We start from the raw sequence: 21,848 nt of genomic DNA, 5'->3' as shown, positions 1-21,848 counted from the left end.
CCCCCCACCCCCGCGGAGGAGCAGAACTGGAGCCCGTGGAAACCTCCAGCAGGTGCTAGAAGATGGCGCTGTCTGCACCTCATTTTCTGTTTCCATTATTCGTGTTTATGCCTTTGTCATTTCACCTCTCAGGCTCCTTTGTGTTTAAACACTGCCGTTTTCTCTGCTCTTCTCGGGAGGCTCTGAGTTTCTGATTTTGACCCTGGGAAGTTCGGAGATGACCAATAAATCTCCTTTTCATCCACGGCATTGAGACTTCACTAAGTTGGAGTTACCATCTAATAAGATCCCTATTCCACACGGAGGCATAGACACGTATGTAGACGACGTAACGGGGCTTTGGTGACTTCCTCTCTGTCCTGTCCTCCAGCTCCCGGGACCCCCAGCTTTCTGGCATTCTCGGAAGTAACCTCCACCACGCTGAATGTTTCGTGGGGGGAGCCCACGGCAGCCAATGGCGTCCTGCAGGGCTACCGAGTGGTGTACGAGCCCTTAGCACCTGTCCAAGGTAAGCCTCCCGGCTGCGTGACACCTACCGTCCACATGGCACGGCTCTGGGAGGGGCGGGTGAACCGACTGAGAGCGTCCGGGGCTCCACACGGCCCCTCCGCAGGGCCCCTGACCCGGCCTCCTTATTACCCAAGCCTCTCCTGCTGCGTCTGCCATCTCAGCGCTCGTCCCACCCTGGGTGCCGCAAGCTGGAGCCACGTGGGCAGCTGGGCCCGGACGCTTCCCTTCGGTGCTCCTCCGGGGCTGCCCTCATTCTTCTGTTTACTCAGCGAGGTTTTTGTTTGTTTTTTGTGTCGGGGGTGGGGGTTTTGGGCCCGCACCTTGCGGGATGTTTCCCCACCGGGGACTGAACCCGGCCCACCGCAGTGAAAGTGCCACGCACTAACCACTAGACTGCCAGGGAACTCCGCTCAGCAAGTCTTTTTTAAGCGCCTGCTGTGTGCCAGGTGCCGTTCTAGATGCTGGAGTCTGTGGATCCAGGGAAGCTGGGATCTGAGCTGACCTGTTCATCGAGATCCTTGCTTTCCTGAGTGCAGTGAGCTGCGCTCCAAGGAGGAAAGAGCAACACACAAACACACACACACACACACACACAAGTCTGATAGTGATCAGTGCCACGAGGAGAGTGGGACTGTGTGAGAGCCTCGGGCGTGGAGCGGGGACAGGCGCTGAGAGACAGGAAGGGCCCAGGCGCCCAGCGTCCGAGGCGAGACTGGCCCACAGTGGCTCGGTCACGCGGGGCCTGCAGGGAGGGGGCAATGTCAGTCGTCCGGGCGGCCGCAGGGCCAGTGACATGGGGCCGAGGTGGAGCCAGAGGCACCGGGTCTGAGTTACAGGAGACCGGGATCCCCGGCTGAATCAACCCCCAGCGCCACCAGGGGGGCTGGCAGGGGGCTCCGGGCGGGGATAATGGACGGGAGAGGAGACGACAGGTGCAGGGGTGGACAGGGTGGGCGGGAAGGAGCTGGGCCGTGACGGCATGGCTCTGTCCCTGCGCCCCTGCTGTAGTTGGTGCCGCCAGCTCTGTGTTGATTTGATCTCTTATCCACTCATCTCTGCCCGCTGCCCCACTCCCAGAGCTCACACTGAGGGCCAAGCGGGCATTCTTCTCTGTCCCCACTGTGTGCCCGGCACTGTGGTGCAGAGAAGGGAGGTGAGGCCCTGGTCATAGACACAGACAGACTGTAGAAATTATGGATTATTTAATGTCTGGGAGGAAAAGATATCACCAACACATCAAATGATATTGGCTCTCCATTTAAAGCCGTGATAAAAGTTTCCTTTTAAAACAAGCACATTCAAGTAATACAGGGAGTGGATTCGAAGAAGAAACGTTAAGCCCTAGATTTTATTTCATCGAGTCTACACCGCCATGGCCTGGGAGGTTCATTGTTATTTTATGAAGCGCTGAGAAAGAAAAAATGCTTCCACTAAACCACAGCCCAGTCCTCTTGAAGCATCAGTTCCAAGCTGCATCCCAAATCAGAGATGTAAAAATGCGAGGGGGAAAAAGCGCATCTCAGAAAATCGATGAACTTAGGTAAATAGCAGTAGAGGTGACAGAGGGTCCTTCCTGTCTCTCACGTGAACTTAGGTAAATAACAGTAGAGGCGACGTGTGGAAACGGTTTGTAGAACAGCCAAGAGGCTGGGGACCCGCACTGATTCAGCGCGCTCTGCTGTATCTTTCCAGGACCCAGCGCCTGTCTGGGGACAGGTGGCCTGGGCGTGGCTTGGGTCAAGGTCCGGAAGGAGACGGGCCACATTCCCGCCCGTTAGGTAGGGAGGGAGGGCCAAGAATTGCTGGAGGCTTCCGTTTTGCTCACCGGCGTTCCCTGCACATGCATGCACGCGCACAGATTCCACGAACCCAGGTCCCAAACACCTTTTCAAGGATATTAACCCACTGGTGCCATTCAGATGAGAAAGGGTTGCCAAGAACGGTGCCTGACTGGCCTCCGCCTCCGTCCTCACCCCAGACCGTGAGTGAGGTTTCCCACGCTTCCTCCGGCAAGTGACTGACAGCTGAGCAGACCATCTGTGTGGGTGGGTTTGCACAGTCTTTCCAGAAACCCCACGGCCCACAGCTGTCTCCTTGGCCTCCCGGCGAGGCCACCGCCGGCCGGATTCTGCAGCGGGGCCTGGCTGTGCCCCCCGTTACCCTCCTCTGCACGGTCAGGCACTAGAATTGCTGCAGAGCTTCCCCACGCCCGCCCCCCGCCCCCGCCTCATCGCCGGGGGCGCAGCAGCAGCTCCGGTTCCCGGTGTCCTCGGGGCCGCTCATTTGTTTCACGTTGTGTGGACACTCAGGTTCACCACGAGCAGCTCACAGGGTTCTCCCGGTGCCCCCGTCAACGCGACCCCACCGAGCGCGCCGACCGGTAGGCGCTGCCCCTCCGGCACTGGCTACACAGCAGGCCGCACCCACCGCTCTCGTGCGTTCTCTCCTCATTCTCAGCACAGCCCTGCAGGGTGCACCGCATGTGTCCTCACGCCACAGACAAAGCGGGCGGGCTGGGCTGCCCTGGTGGTGCAGTGGTTGGGGGTCCGCCTGCCGATGCATGGGACGTGGGTTCGTGCCCCGGTCCGGGAAGATCCCACATGCCACGGAGCGGCTGGGCCCGTGAGCCGTGGCCGCTGAGCCTGCGCGTCCGGAGCCTGTGCTCCGCAACGGGAGAGGCCACGGCAGTGAGAGGCCCGTGTACCACACACACAAAAAAAAAAGCAGTCGGGCTTCAGGACCTTAAGACGTTGTCCACGGCCTACCATGGGGGAACGGGGGGAGAGGAGGGATTCGAACCCAGGCGGGCAGGTTCAAGAGCCGAGGTCTTATCTGTCACGTGATGGGGAACGTCCGGAGTTTGTCAGGAAATCGTCTTGCTTCCCAGCCGCGGGTGGGGCTTGCCGTTCCCTGGAGTGACAACAGGTGGAGTCGCTTCGGTCACAGCAGTCTTCGCCTCGTTTCACAAGTAGCGAGACGCCCGCCGTCCGCAGCAGCGTCCCTTGTCTGTGGGGAGGCCCGCTGCTCTCAGCCTGGGTCTCCGGCCAGTGTGCCAGCCCTGCCATCGGAGCAGGGATGGGGGCTCAGCCCTGCGCTCACTCAGCCGCCACCCCGGCTCCTGCGCCCTCAGCAGCAAACTGTCCAGACGCCAGGCTCTGGCTGTGCACGTCCCAGACCCACTGACGCCTGCTTGCCTGTCGAGTGGCCGGTCCAGGGCTGGGGCTACCCCATGTGACGGTGACGGTGACAGGAAGCGTCCAGTCCCGCCTGAGGCGTCGCAGGGCTGCCTCTAGCACCAGGCCGGCACTAAGCCGGGCCGCCAACCGCAGGCCACCCTGCCCCCTGACAGCTCAAGCCTTGCTCCCGCTGGGGTGAGGCTGGCCACAGGCCTCGAGCCTCCCCCGGCCTCCGTGGCAACCAGCAAACACCCCTTCCCCAGGAGCAGAGCTCACCGACCCACTGCCCTGGTGCCGCCCTGGTGACCCTATGACCTTCCCGAAGTGCCCCACTCACCGCCAACCCGGCATCACGTCCCAGGATCCCACCAGGAGCCCGTCTGGACCACAGCCTCTGCCAGAACCCCTGACTTAGCCAGATGTACACTAGTCCTGGGCCCTTCCAGCAGCCATGGCTGGCAGCCAGAGAGGAGCACGGCCCGGCCGCAGTGGGGCCGTAAGGAGGCCGTCACGTGGGGCGTGGGCAGTGGCTGCCGGTGGCGGTCCTGCTGGGGGGTGTCATGGGTCGAGCACAGGAAGGCCCCAGATCAAGCCCATTGCGTTCCTCCAGACTCGGCCGCGTGACTCGCAGTGGCCACTGGGGCAGTAGCCGTCGTGGGGCGGGCGGAGGGGTGGAGAGCGTTTGCACGCGGGAGGCACCCTGTCCTTTCGTGGACACGCCTGAGCCGGCCCTCGGGGAGATGCCGGGGACGTGACCTCTCCGTCCTCTTGCCTTGGCGGACAGCCAGCCACCTGCCGGGCACGTGAGGACCAGCCACAGCTGCACGCAGGAGCCCGGCCGCGATCGGCCACGCCAGACGCCTCCCAAGGCCTGACCAGCAGGATGGCGAGCTGAGCTCCACGGTGGCCGCCATCAGCCCTGGGTGCTGGGGCAGCGTGGCCACCGTGGAGTGGGAGAGCTGCAGCCGGGGACCCAGGTGGATCGCAGCGCCCGGAGTTCGACGTGCTTTCGAACAGTCACCGCAGGGTCTGGGATCCGGCCCTCCTGACACTGCTGTGAGGTGGGCACTGCCCACTCAGGACCGACGGGAAACGGAGGCCTGCAGAGGTCCAGTGCATCGTCCGGCGTCACACGGGGAAGAAGTAACAGGCCTGGGACAGGCTCCAGATCCCGGGGCGTCCGCACTCCCCGTCCCGCGGGCCGACCCTGCGAGTTTCAGAGGGAACCCGCCCTCGGCCGATCATGGAGCAGCGGCGCTCGCCCTGGGCGCCTCTCTGCCAGGGCTCTTTGGGGCGTTCTCACCTAAGACCGCACCGTTGCCTAGCTGAGCAGGCCCGACACCGTGGACAGAGTCGTGGGTGAGAACAGAGAGGCTGAACGCCAGGCCGTGGCTGTGAAAGCACCACACAGCTTCCCGGACCCGCTGAGGGCAGGCTGCCCGGCACCTCGGGCCCTGGTCCGGCCCTGGCTGCCCTGCGTCCCCACACCTGGGCCCATCCCTCCCCAGCGGCCCCCAGTGCCCCGATTCTATGTCTCCTCCCCTCAGGGCGGCTGGCTGATCTGATGGGTGCGCAGGCCTCTTGGAGGGCGTCTCCTGGAGAAGCCTGGCCCTCACCCCCTTCGCGGTTGGATCTGGGATTTAGGCAGGGAACCATGAAAGTGGGAAGCGGGACTCCGGACCATTTCAGTACTCTCATATGCCTCAGAGGACCCGAGCAGCTCCCAGAGATATGGCTGCAAACGTAGGGAGAAGCTCGAGCATCTTTATATTAACTCTCTGTGGTAACGCCGCTTCCCTTGTGAAGATCACCGAGGATATGATATTTACGTTGATATACACATGCACAAGTCTGTGGTAAAGACAGTAAGAAAGCAGTTGTAAAGCAGTGACCTCCCCCTGGGGTGACCCTTCTTCATGCCCCCTCCCCCAGGCCCGGGCAGTGTCTGGAGGGACACCTGCAGACCCTGGTCGGGCAGCCTGCAGCCCAGGCCCCGGGAACAGGGGCGTCGATGTGGTACTGCAGTGCTGTGGACCCCGGGTCCCTCCACCAGGAAAGTAGGCCTGGCTGCATGGGGAGCCCCCAGGCCCTCGGAACACTGAGCCGTGTTCTTGGGAATCTGATTCCATAGAAGAGCTATTTTTGTTTTCTTACGCGTTTGAAATGGAAGTATTTCAGGCAACTGCATCCTGAGGTTTGGAGTACAGGGTGGTTTTAAAGTTGACTGAATAAATAAGACACTGACGTGGTTGGGATGGGGGAGGGGGAGGGAAGCGGACTAGCTCCACCTCTTGGCGGGACAGAGTTCACAAGATCTGTGCACGGGGTTGGTTTTGCTCTGAGGAGAAGGAGGGCATTTTTTAACAAAAGAAGGGGCTGCTCTCCAGGAAAACTATCTGGCAGGATCCCGCGTGTGTTCACTGGTGACGGTCAACCATGGGTGCGGACTCATCCCTGAAACCCCGTTCTGGAGCGATGCAGCTGAGGGGCGGCCTCTCTGTGCAGAAATGGCCCTGCTTCTCTACCGAAAAGCTCCAATCACGCAAGAGCGGCCCAAATTGCTCCGAAACAACTTGGAAGAGAATCAGGTCACTGAACAAATGTTTCATAAAAGGCGCAACATGAAGACGGTAAGCCCACTAGAAGGGCTTCTAGAGGCCTGTAGGATCAGAGGAATCTGCTTTGATGACTCTGAAAGCTGGACCCACTTTGTAGCGAGGACGCACGTTGTTGGGCTCTTCTGAGGTCAAGGCCACCCTAGGATTCAAGGTGCAGATAACACCGGCCGGTCGCAGCGAGGGCAGGTGGCCCCTTGGTCTTGGGAAGCACGGCCGTTCTCTGTGTACGGGACACGGTGGCGCAGACGCCGGACCCAGGACAGCAGGCACCCGGCGCGGCTCTTCCGCACGACCTCTGCTGACTCACAAGTCCTGGAATTGCCCCAGCCTGACACCCTCCTCCAAGAGGTGCCCGACAGACGTCGGTGTGTTGAAGGCTCTGAGAAGTCCCGCAGTCTAGAGCTTATGTAGCTTTTTTGTTTGAATGCTTCATTTTCAGACTTGTTTTACCAAAGAACCCTATTTTCCCTTCTGGAAAATGCTGCGTTTGTGTACTTTTCAGTTTGTATCCCCCTGCCAAAGTGTCCAACCTCTATTTTCTAATTAAACCTAGTACACCCAGCATCACATCTGCTCGGTGTGAGGGAAGCGTCTCTGTGCTGGCACAGGTCTGTAGAGCTGCGTCACCACCACTCTCTGTGGTGACAGGTTCGTCATGTTTCAGGGTCTGTGGATGAAGTTGTCACGCGTTGCCAAAGCCTTTAGGCGGCAGAGTGGGCCCCGTGGGGGGGCCGCCTGCAGCCCATGCAGAGCCTTCCTCCATCTTCCTCCTCCACATTCTGTCCCCCGACTAAGTTGGGAAGCCCGAGGTCGCCTCTGACGTGACACAGGGCTTTGTGCAGCTCCGAGCCATGTGGGGAGGGACCCTCCAGACGTCAGGGGCCTGCCCCCACCTTGGTGCCTGTCGCCGGGGTTCTCTCCCCCACCCCAGCGTGGCCAGTGAGCCGGGGCCTCCTCCCGTGTGCTGTGAGGGTGGTTCTTCCCCGTGTCAGCACCCACTTACCAAGCTTAGACTCTAATGGCACTTATGTGTGCTGAAAATCGGCCATTACCACCATTTACAGTCCCAGTGGTAAGAAACGCTTCCTCAGCAAACCTCGCGGCCTCCTGGTTATTAGAGCTGAAGAGACGGTGCTCAGGGCCCCTCTTGCCCTTCCCTGCGGCTCTAGGGGTGAGCAAGGTGGTGACGGTGGACGTGAAGGGGAACTGGCAGCGCTGGCTGAAGGTGCGCGACCTCACCAAGGGGGTGACCTACTTCTTCCGAGTGCAAGCACGGACCATCGCCTACGGGCCCGAGCTGCGGGCCAGCGTCACGGCCGGGCCGGCCGAGGGTGAGTATCGGGCCTCCTTCGTCCGGTCAGGGCTTGGTCTGCACTCCCGACGAGCCGTGCTGGACGCTCAGAGCTGGCATCAGCTCAGGACTCTTTTGGCCCCGCCTTCCAAGGCGTGTGTTAACTGAACGTCTGCAGGCGGACGCATTCAGTGTGGGCGAACAAGTTCTTAGGTGTTGAGTGTGTCCAGTTTGTATTTGTTTTCTGGAAAAAAAGCGAAAAGAAGTGCATTCAATTTTTGAAATAAGATACGTAAGAAAAATTTGAAGTTTTCCTGGCATGAAGAGGAGCCTCGTGGTTTCCACTGCACAAATGCCCTTGGCCTCTGTTTAAGTGCTTTTGGAGGAATGGGCAGTGGATCGAGAGGGCACCTCCACGCCTCAGCTCTCTTGATGCTCTGATGGACCTGTGAGGCCAGTGTCAGCCCCACCCTGACTTTCAAGATGAGGGACCGGGACTGACCCGGGGTGAGCCCCGCCTGAAGACCTAGCAGCAGAGCTGGTCCCTCTGCAGGCCCAGGAGTCCCAGGCCAAAGCCCACCCGCTCTTTTCTCCTCTGTCCACAGGTTCCCCGGGCTCCCCTCGAGACGTCTCGGTCACCAGATCCGCCTCTGAGCTCACCCTGCAGTGGACGGAGGGCCGCGCGGGCAGGACGCCCACCACGGGCTACGTCATTGAGGCCAGGCCCTCAGGTGGGGCGCGCGAAACCCCGAAACGGTGTCTCTGCATCTGTAAAAGAGGGGATGTGTCAGAGCTTGGGGCCTCCCCGGCCCAGCATCTCCTTGATGACGTGGAGACAGAGGGCATTGACTTGAAATGAGAGGTGCCCTCTCACTCCCCCACCCCCCGTTGTTGTTTTTAAATATTTATTATTTATTTATTTATTTTGGCTGCTCCGGGTCTCCGATGCGGCACACGGGATCTTCGTTGTGGCCTGCGGACTCTTCGTTGCGGCCTGCGGGATCTAGTTCCCTGGCCAGGGATGGAACCCCATTGGGAGCGCGGAGCCCTACCCACTGGACCACTGGGGAAGCCCCCACCGCCCCGCTCTCATAACCACAGCTGCGCTAGCAGCCTCACAGGCATCAGGCCCATGGTGTCCTGGCCACGTTACCCAGGCTTAGGGGGAGGGTGATTGTCACTCAGATACACGTGCATGAGAACTTAGGGTCACTTAATGACGTTCTCAGCTTAGCGGTGAGACCCGCGAGTGTTTTCAGAGGCTCCGCTCGAGGTCTCAGTGGCGAGTGTCCTGCTCATTTCGGATCGTCATGAACCTTCCTGTCAGTAGTGAAACCCACACGTCACCCGCTGGGAGCGAGGTTGAGATCCGCCCCGACCCCATCCACCCTAAGAGGGCTTCCGCCTTCTCTCTGTTCAAGTAATACCTAAGGGCGGACATCACTGGAAAGTGAAGGATGGTTTGAGTCGGATGTTACAGCTGGAGCTGGGGGGGTATCACCCTCGCAGGAGCCCCGGGCACGTTCACCGCGACCTTCAGACGGCCGTACGGCTCAGCGTGAACGTCCGAGTGTGAAAATACACGGCGTGCCGGGGACGCACTGGGAAAGCGAATCTCCAGGCCCCGCCTCCAGATGGACCACAGCGCCGCGAGCACTTCAGTGTAATGTTTAAAGAAGCTATTAGACCAAGAGGGAAGATCCCCAAAGTTGCAGACGCCACAGGCGCCCCTCCTCCCCACCAAATGGCTTTTGAAAGATTACTGGTTAGAAGTGCCTTCTAGAAACTTCTGAGGAGAAACCTAGTACATAAAACCAAAACAGTTTCTACGTAAAGGCGATGTGAATACTTCTTTGGCTCAAGAATGCCCACGTTCAGCCCCCGGGCCTGGGGGGATCCCGACAGTTTCTGATAAGCAGGGCATCTGGCCTTTTCTGGAAATGGAGGGTCCCAAATCCGTGACGGGGCTGGACTCGCCAGAGGCCTCTGTGGTCACTTGTTCCCCCCGTACCTCTGAAAGCAGTGGACCCAGAAGAGCCAGCCAGCTCTCTGCTGGCGACATCTGACCCGGGGCACTTGCGGAGATCAACAAGTGCCGCGGGCTTCCCTGGGGGCGCGGTGGTCGAGGGTCCGCCTGCCGATGCAGGGGACGCGGGTTCGTGCCCCGGTCCGGGAAGATCCCACGTGCCGCGGAGCGGCTGGGCCCGTGAGGCACGGCCGCTGAGCCTGCGCGTCCGGAGCCTGCGCTCCGCAACAGGAGAGGCCACGGCAGCAAGAGGCCCGTGTACCGCAAAAAAAAAAAAAAACAAAAAAGAACCACATGCCGTGGCTGAAAGGCCCTGTGAGGTCTGTGCCCAGACTGAGGCAGTGGAGGCTGCACTGGCTTCAGGAGGCAGGCTGCTTGCTCCCCAAATGCAAGGAGAGCGTTTGTTGCAAAGGTTGCCCTGCTCAGGCCCACCGAGGGGCTCCATCAGCTTCGACGGGAAAAAATACGTGTTTATCTTCACTAGCCCTCTAACTGAAACTTAGCTTTCCTTCACTTATAAACACGTGTTAGTTTGCTCGGCTCCTGTAACCGAGTACCAAACACTGGGTGGCTTAGATAATAGAAACGTGTTCTCTCTCAGATCTGGAGGCTGGAACCCCAGATCAAGGTGTCGGCACGGTGCGTTCCCTCTGGGGGCCATCGGGGAGGATCTGGTCCAGGCCTGTCCCCTGACTTCTGATGTGTCACTAACAGCCTTTGGGGGTCCTTGGCTTGTAGCAGAAGCGTCAGCCAGACCCCTACCTTCCTCTTCACGTGGCCTCCTCCCTGCGTTCCTGTGTCCAAACTTCCCCCTTTTAGAAGAACCCCAGTCATACTGGGTTAGGGCCCACCGTCGTGACCTCATCTTAACTAATTACGTCTGCAGAGACCCTGTTTCCAAATAAGGTCGCATTCTGATATACTAAGGATTAGGCCTTGGAGGTATGAATGATGAGGGGACCCAGTTCAACCCATAACCGTAGGTGAGAAGCCACGTAAGTAATTGCAGTACCTGTGAAACCACCAGCGGTAGAAATCACAGCTACGTTCACATCACATGCCAGGTGTGCAGAGATTTCCCGAGATCGTTCATTCTCACCACGGCGTTGACATTACGGTCGTCTGCAGACCCTGCTAGACCTTCTTATCGAAAGCGTTCATGAAGAAGCGAAGACTTCTGAGTTCCCTGGGATGAGGGTGTCACCTCAATGCCTGTCTCTCTACCACATCTTCCAAAGACCACGTAGCTTAACAAGGGTGCCGAGAAAACCCACGTGATCCAGACCTTCCGCGTAACCAGGAGACGGACATGACTGTGAACTTGCGGTTACTGCCAGGCATTTGTGAGCACCACCAATGTAACTGGTTTCCTTTTCAGTTTTATTTTATGCATGAAAACCATTCTGAGATGGGGTCCTTCAGAGTCAGCAGGTTGGCAGAGGGTCCACGGCACCAAGAAAAGGTTAGGAAGCCTTGCTCTAGAGGACACGCACCCAAGACTCCCGCCGAGTCGTTTCCTTCTACCTGAAAGCTTGTCTCCCCGACAAGAGTTAAGGATCCCAGTGGACACGTGGCTGTAAAAGGGCCACACGAGGCACCCTTGAGGCGATGGAAACGCTGTGGATCGGTGTTACCGACCAGGGTCCTCGGCCTCCTTCCTCAATAGAAATTGATCAGAGGCCAGCTGGGGAATTCAGGCAAGGCTTTACTGGGGCCCCTGCTGCAGCAGGGGCGTTCGAGAGCAAGCAGCAGCTTCCCTTGCTTCACTCCCTGACGGGGGCGGGGCGGGGGGGAGCGAGCTTGTTCTTTACATGGGGTGAGGGTAGGGGTGTGTCCAGGAGTTTGAGTTAAGGATCCCAGTGGACACGTGGCTGTAAAAGGGCCACACGAGGCACCCTTGAGGCGATGGAAACGCTGTGGATCGGTGTTACCGACCAGGGTCCTCGGCCTCCTTCCTCAATAGAAATTGATCAGAGGCCAGCTGGGGAATTCAGGCAAGGCTTTACTGGGGCCCCTGCTGCAGCAGGGGCGTTCGAGAGCAAGCAGCAGCTTCCCTTGCTTCACTCCCTGACGGGGGCGGGGCAGGGGGGAGCGAGCTTGTTCCTTACATGGGGTGAGGGTAGGGGTGTGTCCAGGAGTCGGGCCGGAGGGGAGACTCAGGTGTTTTGCCCACCTCTTAGGTGATGTAATGTGCAGGGGGCGTGCTTAGTACCTTGTTTTTGCTCCAGTCTCTTCAAAAGCGGCAGTCGGGTTTTGGGGTCTCTGTATCTTTGGGGTCCAGAATTTGTCCCCACTGGGCAAGCACGTAGTTATCTTTAGTCTCATACCGTTTCTTTGGTTTTTGTTTCTCGAGGAGAGACGTGTCCAGGTGCAAGCATTGCAGCGAAGGGTCCCGTCGGGACTGTGTCAGCATCAGTTTCCCGGTCGCGCTGTACCGTAGTTTCCCAACATGACACCCTTGCGGGGGAACGGGGGGGTTGGAACACTGGATAAAGGGCACCTGGGATGCCTGTGCTATTTCCCACAGCTGCGTGGGAATCCACAATTATCTCAAAAGAAAAAGCTGAGCTTCAATTTTTTTTTTTTTAATCTCCACGGATGGTCTCCTCACCCTGGCCCGTCAGGTGCACCGTCCCTCTGAAACGAGCACCTCCATGTCAGCGATCGGCCTGCGGGGAACCAGCCAGACGCAGGCGCGCGGGAATCCTAGCCCTAGTGAGCACTCGGGCCGCCCCGGGGTTGGAGGGTGCGTTCTCAGGCTCCCTGGGGAGCTGGTTCACTTCCCCTCGTGCTGCGCCGCTCATCCACCTGCTGCGATGAAGGAAACGGGGTGCTTGGTGGTCGCAAGTGCAGCTTCAGGGAGTCTGGAAGGTGGTGCAGCACTAATGGGGTGGCGCCCCACACCCGAGGGCCTCGCCCAGACACGAGCCTTCTGCCGGCAGCTGGCGGTCTGACTCCCCGGGTCACCACCAGAAGGTGGAAGCTGACCCACGGGGACCAAGACATGCCAGGAAGCTGACCCGGAGGACGCTGTCGTTTCCAGCGAGCCCCGAGGGTTCCGCTTCACTTTCTCAACATTGGAGAGCAGGTTGCCAGCGATTTCGACTGGGCCAGAGCAGCCCGCCGGCCTCACCGTCCAGCCGCTGAAAGTTGAGAGAGACGCCCTCGCCCCCCCCCGCCCTCCCCCCTTAACGGAGGCCTGCTTGGAGTCAGATGAAATGCATTTACGGATTGTCAATATTTAAACACCCTGCCAGTACCTTGGGCTTCGGATCTCAGCTGTCATCTATTACAGGCCTCATTACACAGACCAGTAAACGCTGCATCGTCTCGCTCTCTCCCCGAGGCTCTTTGGCGACACCCTCTCCGGGCAGGGCAGCGGTGTCTGAAGGGAGCTTGGTAGTGGTGTTGGGCCCTGGGAGGGGTAGTTTTTAATAGGGGGCCGCCCGGGTTCCCGTCACCGCGGGCGTCTGGAAAGACTGAGCCCCTTTGTTGGGTGGCCCTGGGGGCCCCAGGCTGCCTGCCATCTCCCCACCAGGCCTCATCTGCATCTTGCCCTTGGAAGGCATGGAGCTCGTCCGCTTGGCTGGCGCGGGGACGGTGGCCAGCAGGCTCCAGCGGCCCGGGCAGGTGGCCCTGCAGCCTTGTGCATCTTCACTTGAACCCCTGCAAATTCTGCAGGTGCCCTAACGTGAAAACACCCAATTGAACGGCAGCTGGTGAAATTCACATCGGACTAGGACACACACCCCCGTCACTCCTGGAGAAGGGCAGTCAGTGAGTGTGGACGCGGCCTTGCCGAAGGTTCATTTCTCCGGTTGGGTGAAGGTTTCCTCCCAGTTGGTGTTGCTAAGCTCCCAGGAAGGCAGTGGAAACTATGCAGTGGGCAGATGATTTATTTACACAAATTGTCCCGAGGCATTTTACTGTATAGATCAGGAATCCTAATTTACATATTTACACAATAGACCAGAATGGCACTGAAGGAACTTATTTTCCTCTCCACAGCAGCCGTGAAATAGGTATTTAGGATGTACCCAACGCAGGGCAGACATTGTGTTGCTTTTTTCACGTGTAATCTATTTAGCCCAGAGAGGAGAGGGGGTTACATGGAGCAGGGCCCCTGTCCCCGTGGGCCCCTCCCTGCCCACTTGCGGTCCTCCTGGGGGCCCCCCAGGCCCCTCCCCACTTGCTCTGTCCGCTTCTGATCTTTGCCTGCGGGACTTTTCAACTGAACAAAGAAAAACAATCAGTGCTTTTCAGAAGGTTTAAATCCATGGAAGTTGCCAAGTCAGCGCCTCAGCCCAAGGGCTGCAGCTGCAGTTCTGACTCTGTCACTGGCCTGTGTTCACTTCTTCTCTCCTGTATGACCCCCCACCCCCCCAGCCCCGAGTTGACAGCCTGTCAGGCTCTGCAGCCGTTTCTCTCTGGGCTGGGTCCTGGTCCCAGGCCATCCTTTGCGTTCATCTCATTGGTGTCCTGCCTTCAACAAGGATCGGATAACATACAATTATTTTATCATCAGATGTATTTAGCCTCGGGTGTAAGCCCCACCTGTTTCAGCTCAATTTCCGACCCAGCCCAGTTACACCAAGAGAAATGGCAGCGTTTAAGACATAAGCAGCTCCCGGGCTCGGAGCTGCAAGCCGACGTCATGGCGCTGGTTATGAGTTTAGTGGAACCAGAACCCTTGGGCTGTGAATGACAGTTTCACTCAGCGTGGAGACCCTGCTGGGTTGTCCACGAGGTCAAACGTCTTTCTTGGCGTCTGCCTTGAAACCTGCCATAGACACACGCTTCTGGGCGTCGGCAGGGTAAGTGGCGCGTGGACCCTGGGATTTGGGAGGGCGCTGTCCCTGCTCCCCAGTTACGAGGGCATGGCCGGGAGCAGATGGGCCTGGGCGACAAGTTGCTGGCCCCGCAGGAGAGAAGCTGCCTTGCGCCAAGCGCGAGAAACAAGTGCGGTCGGGGCAGTGACCCGTGTGGACTGGAGGTGCTTGCTCTCCTCGAGGAAATTCAGTGTTAGCCGTTCTCCTTTTTTAGTAAACAAATACTGCCACAGGGCAGCCAGGACCGAGAGCTTATATCTTCAAAGGAAAAGCAGCCAGTGGGACGCATGTGCGTGTGTGGACCCTCACGCAGCTTTCCTTCCGAGCCCGGCAGGGGTGGAGGTGTGTGACCGGAGTGCGGCTTATCGAGCAGCATTCTGCCACGTGTGTTTCTCCACGGTTCCCCCACCTTCATACCTCGAGGTGGCGTTTTCCCAGCAGTGTCACAGTAAGGAGAGGCCGAGAAGGTGCTGGGAGTCCAAGAAGGGGAACCGAGCCCAGCCAGATGCCACGGACACCCCGCCACAGACATCAAGAGGCCCTGGCCTGAAGGTCGACATGACTCCCAGGAAGGTCGAAGTCCTGGCACCGCCCGCAGGGCTGGTCCTCAGACCTCTGGCATCGGCCATCCAGGGATGTGGCTTTGGGAAACACGAGCGACTGCTCTCCTCGGGCCAATCACGAGTTCCCCGCACGGGGGTGATGTAGGGGTAGGAGCGCCCCCAGTGGGGAGGGAAAGCAGGCTGGGGTCTGCTGAGCACCCGGCAGGGTGACCTCGCCTGGAGTCTGACAGCCGGCTGAACGCATCCCCAGAAAAACACAAGCGCCCGCACTCCCCTCAAGTATTGATTGAGAATGTAAGTCCAGGCCCGGGGATTATCCTGGTGCGTGGAAAATCACTTGCACAAATCTCATTATGCTTAATAGTTCTGTAATGTTATTTTCCCCCCTAATTTGTAGACATACTTTTCTCCATCATTGATTTATTGAGATATTTAACAACATAATACAAGCGAGGAAAGCAATGCACAGTGGGGAGACAGAGCGGGTGCTCCGGCAGCCGCCAGGGTTTCCTGCCTGCCGTGATCGCGGTGTGAATATTAGTGTGGATGAACGGCCCGGGGAATCACAAGTGCAGCCCGAAATGCCGCGTATGGTAATTTTGGAAAGGCAGAATTAAGCAGAATAAAAGTGCGAACTTCCTTCAGAAGGAAATTCTCTTGGTATGACTCCTCCCCTCGCAGCGCTTTTCGGAGTGAAGTAAATCGTGTGTTGAGATTCTGTATCAACATTTTTAAATGTTTTTATGAAAAATGCACATAATTCCTGGAGCTGTGACAGAGCGCTTAAAATAAAATGTGGACTTTAGGTGACGGTAGAGGCAGGGGAAGTAATTCTTCTTCTTCAGTAGCAGGAAAGCATTACAGAAACAGTAGTGTAGAAGCCATCCAGAGAACCCACTGCAGCAGTGTTCGGGCCTGCTGCAGATGGTCTGGGAATGCCTTTCGCACTCGTAAGTCCCTTAATTTCAACGGCTTTAAGCAGTATCCAGTTTCCAAGAGTCTGTATTTTTTCTTCAGTCTCTTTCACAGCATAAAATGATCTGTCTTTTTAGAGGGAAAATACCGCACAGTTGATTCAATGCTTAAAGCCCTTGGCACGGTGAACTGCTCATAGTAAGTGCTAAATAAAATGGTGGTGGTTACTGTTTACTGAAAGCTTGCCAGTGCCAGGCCCTGTGAAAGGCTGTGGGGGCACAAAGATGAATGGATGGGAGGACAGATGGAGGGATGGAGGGATGATGGATGGATAGATGGAAGGATGCATGAGGGAAGGGAAGGAGTAAGGAAGGGGAGATGAATCAGGTCAACTGAGATTTATTGAACTCTTGAAAAATTCAAGAGCCCAGTGGTGCAAACAGACAGGTAGATGTGAAGAAGTGTTCTGGAGGCCCATTGGCAGAAGGGGTGTAGGAGAGGGTCAAGGCTGGCCTCAGAAAGATGAGTCTGAAAGGGTGCAATGAGCTTGTTGATTTTCCTCCATCACCCCCCTCCCCCATAGACTTATAAACAGCCCACTGAGAACAGAAATCTCATCTGATCCCCTGTTGGCTGGAACGGGGCCTGACGGAAGAGGGGGAGCATTAAGTATTTGTGGATCGAATGCGTGGATGCGTGAGAGGGGGCAGAGGGGAAGGATGCCCGCCACCACGCCGGGGACTTCAGGCAGAGGGAGTGGCACGTGCAGAGAAAACGTACCCTCCGTGCCTATTATTCCCCGATCATTCTTGCCAAACCAGAAATAAGTCACATATGACAGTCACGAGTGTAAACCTTAATATTTTTAGAAGGAAAGAAAGGCTTAAGCCATGACTTGCCATTTGGACATTATTAATGGTAATGGGTAGCTTGGTGAGAAACTACTATAAGTGTGAAGATTTAGCAATAGCTAATCGTCGTACCCCCTTTTTGCCTGTACGGAGATTTATGCCTTTCAGGTCTCATTCACATCCATTCCTTCATTAACCTGTGACCACAAGGGCTGAACCGGTGCAAACTCTAAACCCTATGCAAATACAACTTACACACTAGCTGTCTCTTTCTGTTTACTGTGATCCTCTCAAACATACCTGGTGTTCCAAGGTGTGTGGTAAGGTTGGTTTCCAGATAACCCCCCGCCCCCGTAAAGCTGTCTGCACGTATGTACGCATATTCAAGTGTGCATGGAGATTCCTCTCCAGATCTCCTGCTGTTTGTAAAAGATCGCAAACCTGTGCCTATAGAAGAATTTATAATTCATGAAGGATCACTATTTCAAATGAACATTTTGGGCCCTGAGCCCACTTTTTACCGAAAGACCTCCTTAGAGATTGGATTTATATTTTATTTTGCAAACACTCACGGAGTGCACTGCTTACCAAGCACTTTATCAATATTAACTTGTTTAACCCTTGCGACACACCTGTGACGTAGGTGCCCTTTGTTGTCACCGTTTTACAGACGAGGCACAGAGAGGTTAAGGACTCTCCCTGAGGTCACACAGCTAATGTGCGGTGAGGCAGGCTTCACACCAAGGCTGTCTAGCTTCTTCCTTTTTCCCTGCACCTGATTTTCTGGCTTCAGTTTCAATTTTATAAATGTTTTCCTACACGTCAGGGCTTAAAGAAATCCAATATGTATTTTTATTGTGGTAAAATACATAACATAAAACTTACCATTTTAACCATTTGTAGGTGTACAGTTCAGTAGCATTAAGTATATCCACGTTGTTGCGCAACCATCACCACCATCCACCTCCAGAACTTGTCCATCTTCCCAGACTGAATCTCTGTCTACTCTATACCCATTAAACACTAGCTCCCCATTTCCACCTCTTACCAGCCCCTAGCACCCACCCTGCTACTTTCTGTCTCTATGAATTTGCTCTAGGGACCTCCTGTAAGTGGAATCATATGGTATTTATCCGTTTTGTTTCTGACTTACTGAGCATCCTGTCCTTGGGTTCACCCATGTTGTAGCAGGTATCAGAGTTTCCTTCCTTTTTAAGGTTGAATCATATTTCATTGTATGGACGGACCACCTTTTCTTTATCCATTCCTGTGTTGATGGACATCTGCGTTGCCTCCACCTTCTGTCTACTGTGAATAATGCTCTATGGACATAGATGTGTCGGTGTCTGTTCAAAATGCAGTATATTTTTTTAAATGTATACCTGTATTCGGTAGCACCTGGGCATAGCTTAAATAACTACTGGTCTTAGGGCAGGTTTGATGCTGCAGCGCTTCCAAAGGATGCTCAGACTCAAGGGCGGCACTTCGGGAGTTCGGTTTGGCAGGTTAAGGCAGGGTCCCCGGGTGAGGGAACTAGGCCCCGGCAGGGTTGTCCCAGAGCACGTGCACCCCCATGCCAGCTGCCACTCGGCGCCCTCACCCCACGAGAGCACACGACCCGTTATCGATTATGGAAAGTTGTGCCGAGCACACTGCAGCGACCACCCCAGGCGGTGGGGACAGCGCGGCAGCGTCACCGCGAGGCTGGCAAGCTGGCCGGCACAAGAGGCGTCGTTCAAAGTTTTCTCCTTGACCCGCCGGCGGGATTGTCGTTTCCAGTTAGAAAGCAGTGGGACTGAGAACTCAGGTCAGTGGCCGGTGCGCGCAGGCGCCACTGGGCCAGCGGGTGTCCTCGGTGAGTCTGGAAGGTGGGCTTAGGGACACGTGGCAGGAGGTGGTCGGTAGGCAGCCGGAACCCTACACCAAAGGTGAGATCCGGTCAGAAACCAGAGGCCCGGGGAGCACTGGGGGAAATGCTTCCGCCCAGCTTGCATCCTTAGCAGAGTCTGGTCACCGGGGGGAGGCCCCTCTCCTGCCTGTGCCCCCGGCCCCCGCAGCTCACCCGGCCTCCGGCTCACATCCGTCCGCAGGGGAGGGAGCTGGGAGCTGAGGGCAGGGTGGGCATCCACGCGCAGGCGCCCTGACCTCTGCTCTCGCTGCCCTGCAGATGAAGGCCTGTGGGACATGTTTGTGAAGGACATTCCTCGGGGCGCCACATCCTACACCGCCAGCCTGGACAAGCTCAGGCAAGGAGTGACCTACGAGTTCCGGGTGATGGCTGTGAACCAGGTGGGCTACGGGGAGCCCAGCAGCCCCCCTGCTGCCGTGTCAGGTAGGAGCCCTGCAGGAACCCCGGGGCGATGCCCCTCCTTCGGGGGCAGGGAGGGTGACCTGGAGCCACGGTGACGGAAGGAGGACCGGCGCGCGCCTCCCAAGGAGCTGGGAGGACGGCGCGGGCCCCGCTCACTCCGCACTCCCGACCACGCTGTGCTCCAGCCGTTCTGAATTCTCTCTCCCTGAGCACCGGAGCCACCAGCTCCAGCCAGGCAGGGTCCCCGCGGGGAGGAGGCTTCCCAGGCAGAGTGGAGCCCAAGACCCTCCATGAGGGGACGCGACCTCACTGTGGAGCCACGGGCCGGTTTTGAAAAGCAAAGATCGCCCCCAGCGGCCACCGGGGGATGTGTTAGACCTTGACACGCGGTCGTGTCCGACGGGGGCCCCAGTGAGCCCTGCGCCTGAAGTGGGAGGTGCCCACCCCCCGCCCTGCTCTGGGTGGAGCAGAGCACACGGGGAGGCCAGGCTCCCTTTCCCAGAGCTCGAGTGTCAGCGGCGACAGACTCTGTCCTCACCAGTGACGTGGCAAGGGGTGTGGCAGCTGGGGGTCAAAGTGACTGTCCGAAAATCAGGAAGGGCTTCTCGGAGGAGGGAGCCCGGGTCTGGGTCTTGAAGGGTGCAGGGGGGCGGCTGCAGGGAAGGAGAGCCTGGGACGAGGCAGAGGAAGTAGCGGGTGAGGAGCCCAGTGAGGACCAGCGGGTGGGGAGGGGAGGGCAGGTGAGGCTGGTCCCAGGTACGCGTGACAAGCGGGTCTCCACCCCGCCTGCACCTTAGGGTCACCCCTCGGGAATGCTTAGAAAACAGCCACGCAGGGCCCCACCCTGGACAGCAACTGCATCGCCCGGGGCACAGGTCTGGGCTTGATGATTGTCTAGCTCCGCAGCGGTCCTTCCATGCAGCCAGGATTGCGAGCCGGGCTGTAGAGGGGTTGAGTGAGGGCTGGCCACTGGAGGTCATCTGGACAAGGGAGCAGGCCAAGTCCAGGCCAGAAGCCACAAGAGCCTTCCTTCCAGTCAAGACAAATCTGTTTCCCTTCCCTGCAGTCGCATTTGTTCAAGCCGCTGACTGCACTTGTTCAGATTGAAAGCATCCTTCATCCTTTCCTGGTCGTGAGTCTGGGGGAAGGGTAGCGTCTTGGGCGCTCAGGCCCCTGGTCTAGGAGCAGCATGAATCCCAGGGGCGCTCAGTGAGAGGGGCCGCAGGAAGGACCCGGGCACCACTCGCGTGTTTAACGAACAGTATGTAGAAAAGTCAAATTTAACTCGCTTCCTTCATCTTTATTAAGAAAATTGTAAACACACCCCGAAGTAGAGAGAATAGAATAAGGAACCCCCAGCACCCATCACCCCAGTTCAGCAATTCAAGATATGCCTCCCTTGGTCCACGAGCAAGAAATCATTAGAAAGCAATTCCAAATGCACAGAGCTTTCAGTTCCGCACACGCGTAGCCGGTGGCAAAGGCTAGTTCCTACATAAGCACGCGGATCTGGCCCTTGAGGTCACGGGGCACCGTGGCTGGACCGTTCCTCTGAAATCCATCGCATCCCCACGCTGGCCTCGGCTTCCAGCTGGTCGGCAGTCCGCTCATCTCATGGTTTCGAGAAGCCAGCAGGCCGTCCCCTGCCAGCACCCCTCAGGCCCCGCTGTGCAGACCGGGCTTGGGGAGCCCGATCCGGGGCCGGAGTCCTGTAGCCCAATCCAGGCCTTTCTGCCCAGGCCTGCTCTGCGCCACTGCCCAGAGGTCGGCTTGGACGTGTTGGCCTTATTAGATGGAAGACTTAACGTACAGCCCGAAATCCGGCTCATGTATTTTGGATTTAAAGTGCTGTCACCTGTCAAGCCTCCCTGTGCCGTTACGTGATCCAGAGCAGACGTCCCCCTCGTTCCCAGGGTGCACACACTTCGCATCCATCCAGTGAGGTATTTAGCATAAGGGAGAGGTCTTTTCTGGGGGTTTCTGCTCCTGGGAGCCAGACCTTGGGCTCCACCTGTAATGGGCTTCCTGTTCCGTCCCTCACGTCCGATGCCCTGAAACAGGGAAGCTCGTGGAAGGCGCGAGTGGGACCCCAGGGCCATCCGACACCTACCGAGAAGCAATTCCCATTTTTCTCGTAAATGGGTAAACAGAATAAATGCTAAACAGAATAAAACATGAGGAAGACGATCCTTCTTCAAAGCAGCTTTCAAGTGAAACCTTTTCTGTTCGTTCTGGGAAAACGTTATCTAAGGGGGGCCCGTTGTTCGGCTCAGTTTTGCGGGAGGATCGAAATAAATAAAACACAGCCCAGCCTCCGGGGCTGGGGGCCCGGATGCAGCGGAGGAGGCTGACAGGTAGTCAGGCAGGCCCACCCAGCCGGAGGGTGCAAGCAGAGGTTCGCGGGCAGGTGTGGAAGGGTCCAGTGCTCGGCATGGGCAGGGCTCGGGTCACGGGGTTCCCAGGCTTAGACTGACCGCACCCCGAGGCCAGTAGGGGCAGCACTGAGGCCTTTTAGGAGGGGCCGACTTCCCACCTGAGAACGCTCTCTGTGATGTCGAGGGTTTGAGCACAACGGGAAGAAGCGACATAGTTGAGCAGTGGTTCCGGTGGCCCGGGCAGCGGTGGTGGTGGCCCCGGGGGGTGGCAGCGGGGATGGAGGTGGCCGGGGGACTTGGGGGCTGTCTGGGAGGGAAGCCCCGGCACTGGGAGAGACGAGCAAACCCAGGCGCTTTTGTTCCTCCCTCCCTTTAACCCAGAC

At 57.7% G+C, this 21,848-nt stretch overlaps 1 protein-coding gene across 1 annotated transcript in view; it reads left to right on the top strand.

The window, feature by feature from the left end:
* Window positions 1-21,848, top strand: part of SDK1 (sidekick cell adhesion molecule 1) — a 536,415-nt gene that overhangs the window by 479,008 nt on the left and 35,559 nt on the right. The window contains exons 38-41 of the mRNA XM_024763505.1: window positions 371-508; window positions 7,474-7,635; window positions 8,201-8,326; window positions 18,947-19,111. Coding sequence (XP_024619273.1) covers window positions 371-508; window positions 7,474-7,635; window positions 8,201-8,326; window positions 18,947-19,111 — 591 coding nt within the window. The remainder of the gene's footprint in view (window positions 1-370; window positions 509-7,473; window positions 7,636-8,200; window positions 8,327-18,946; window positions 19,112-21,848) is intronic.

The sequence above is a fragment of the Neophocaena asiaeorientalis genome, unplaced genomic scaffold, assembly GCF_003031525.2.
Source record: "Neophocaena asiaeorientalis asiaeorientalis breed wild unplaced genomic scaffold, Neophocaena_asiaeorientalis_V1.1 scaffold223, whole genome shotgun sequence".
Classification (NCBI taxonomy): Eukaryota; Metazoa; Chordata; class Mammalia; order Artiodactyla; family Phocoenidae; genus Neophocaena; species Neophocaena asiaeorientalis.
The sequence above is the reverse complement of the archived record's forward strand: the minus strand, read 5'-3'. Positions and strand labels throughout refer to the sequence as shown.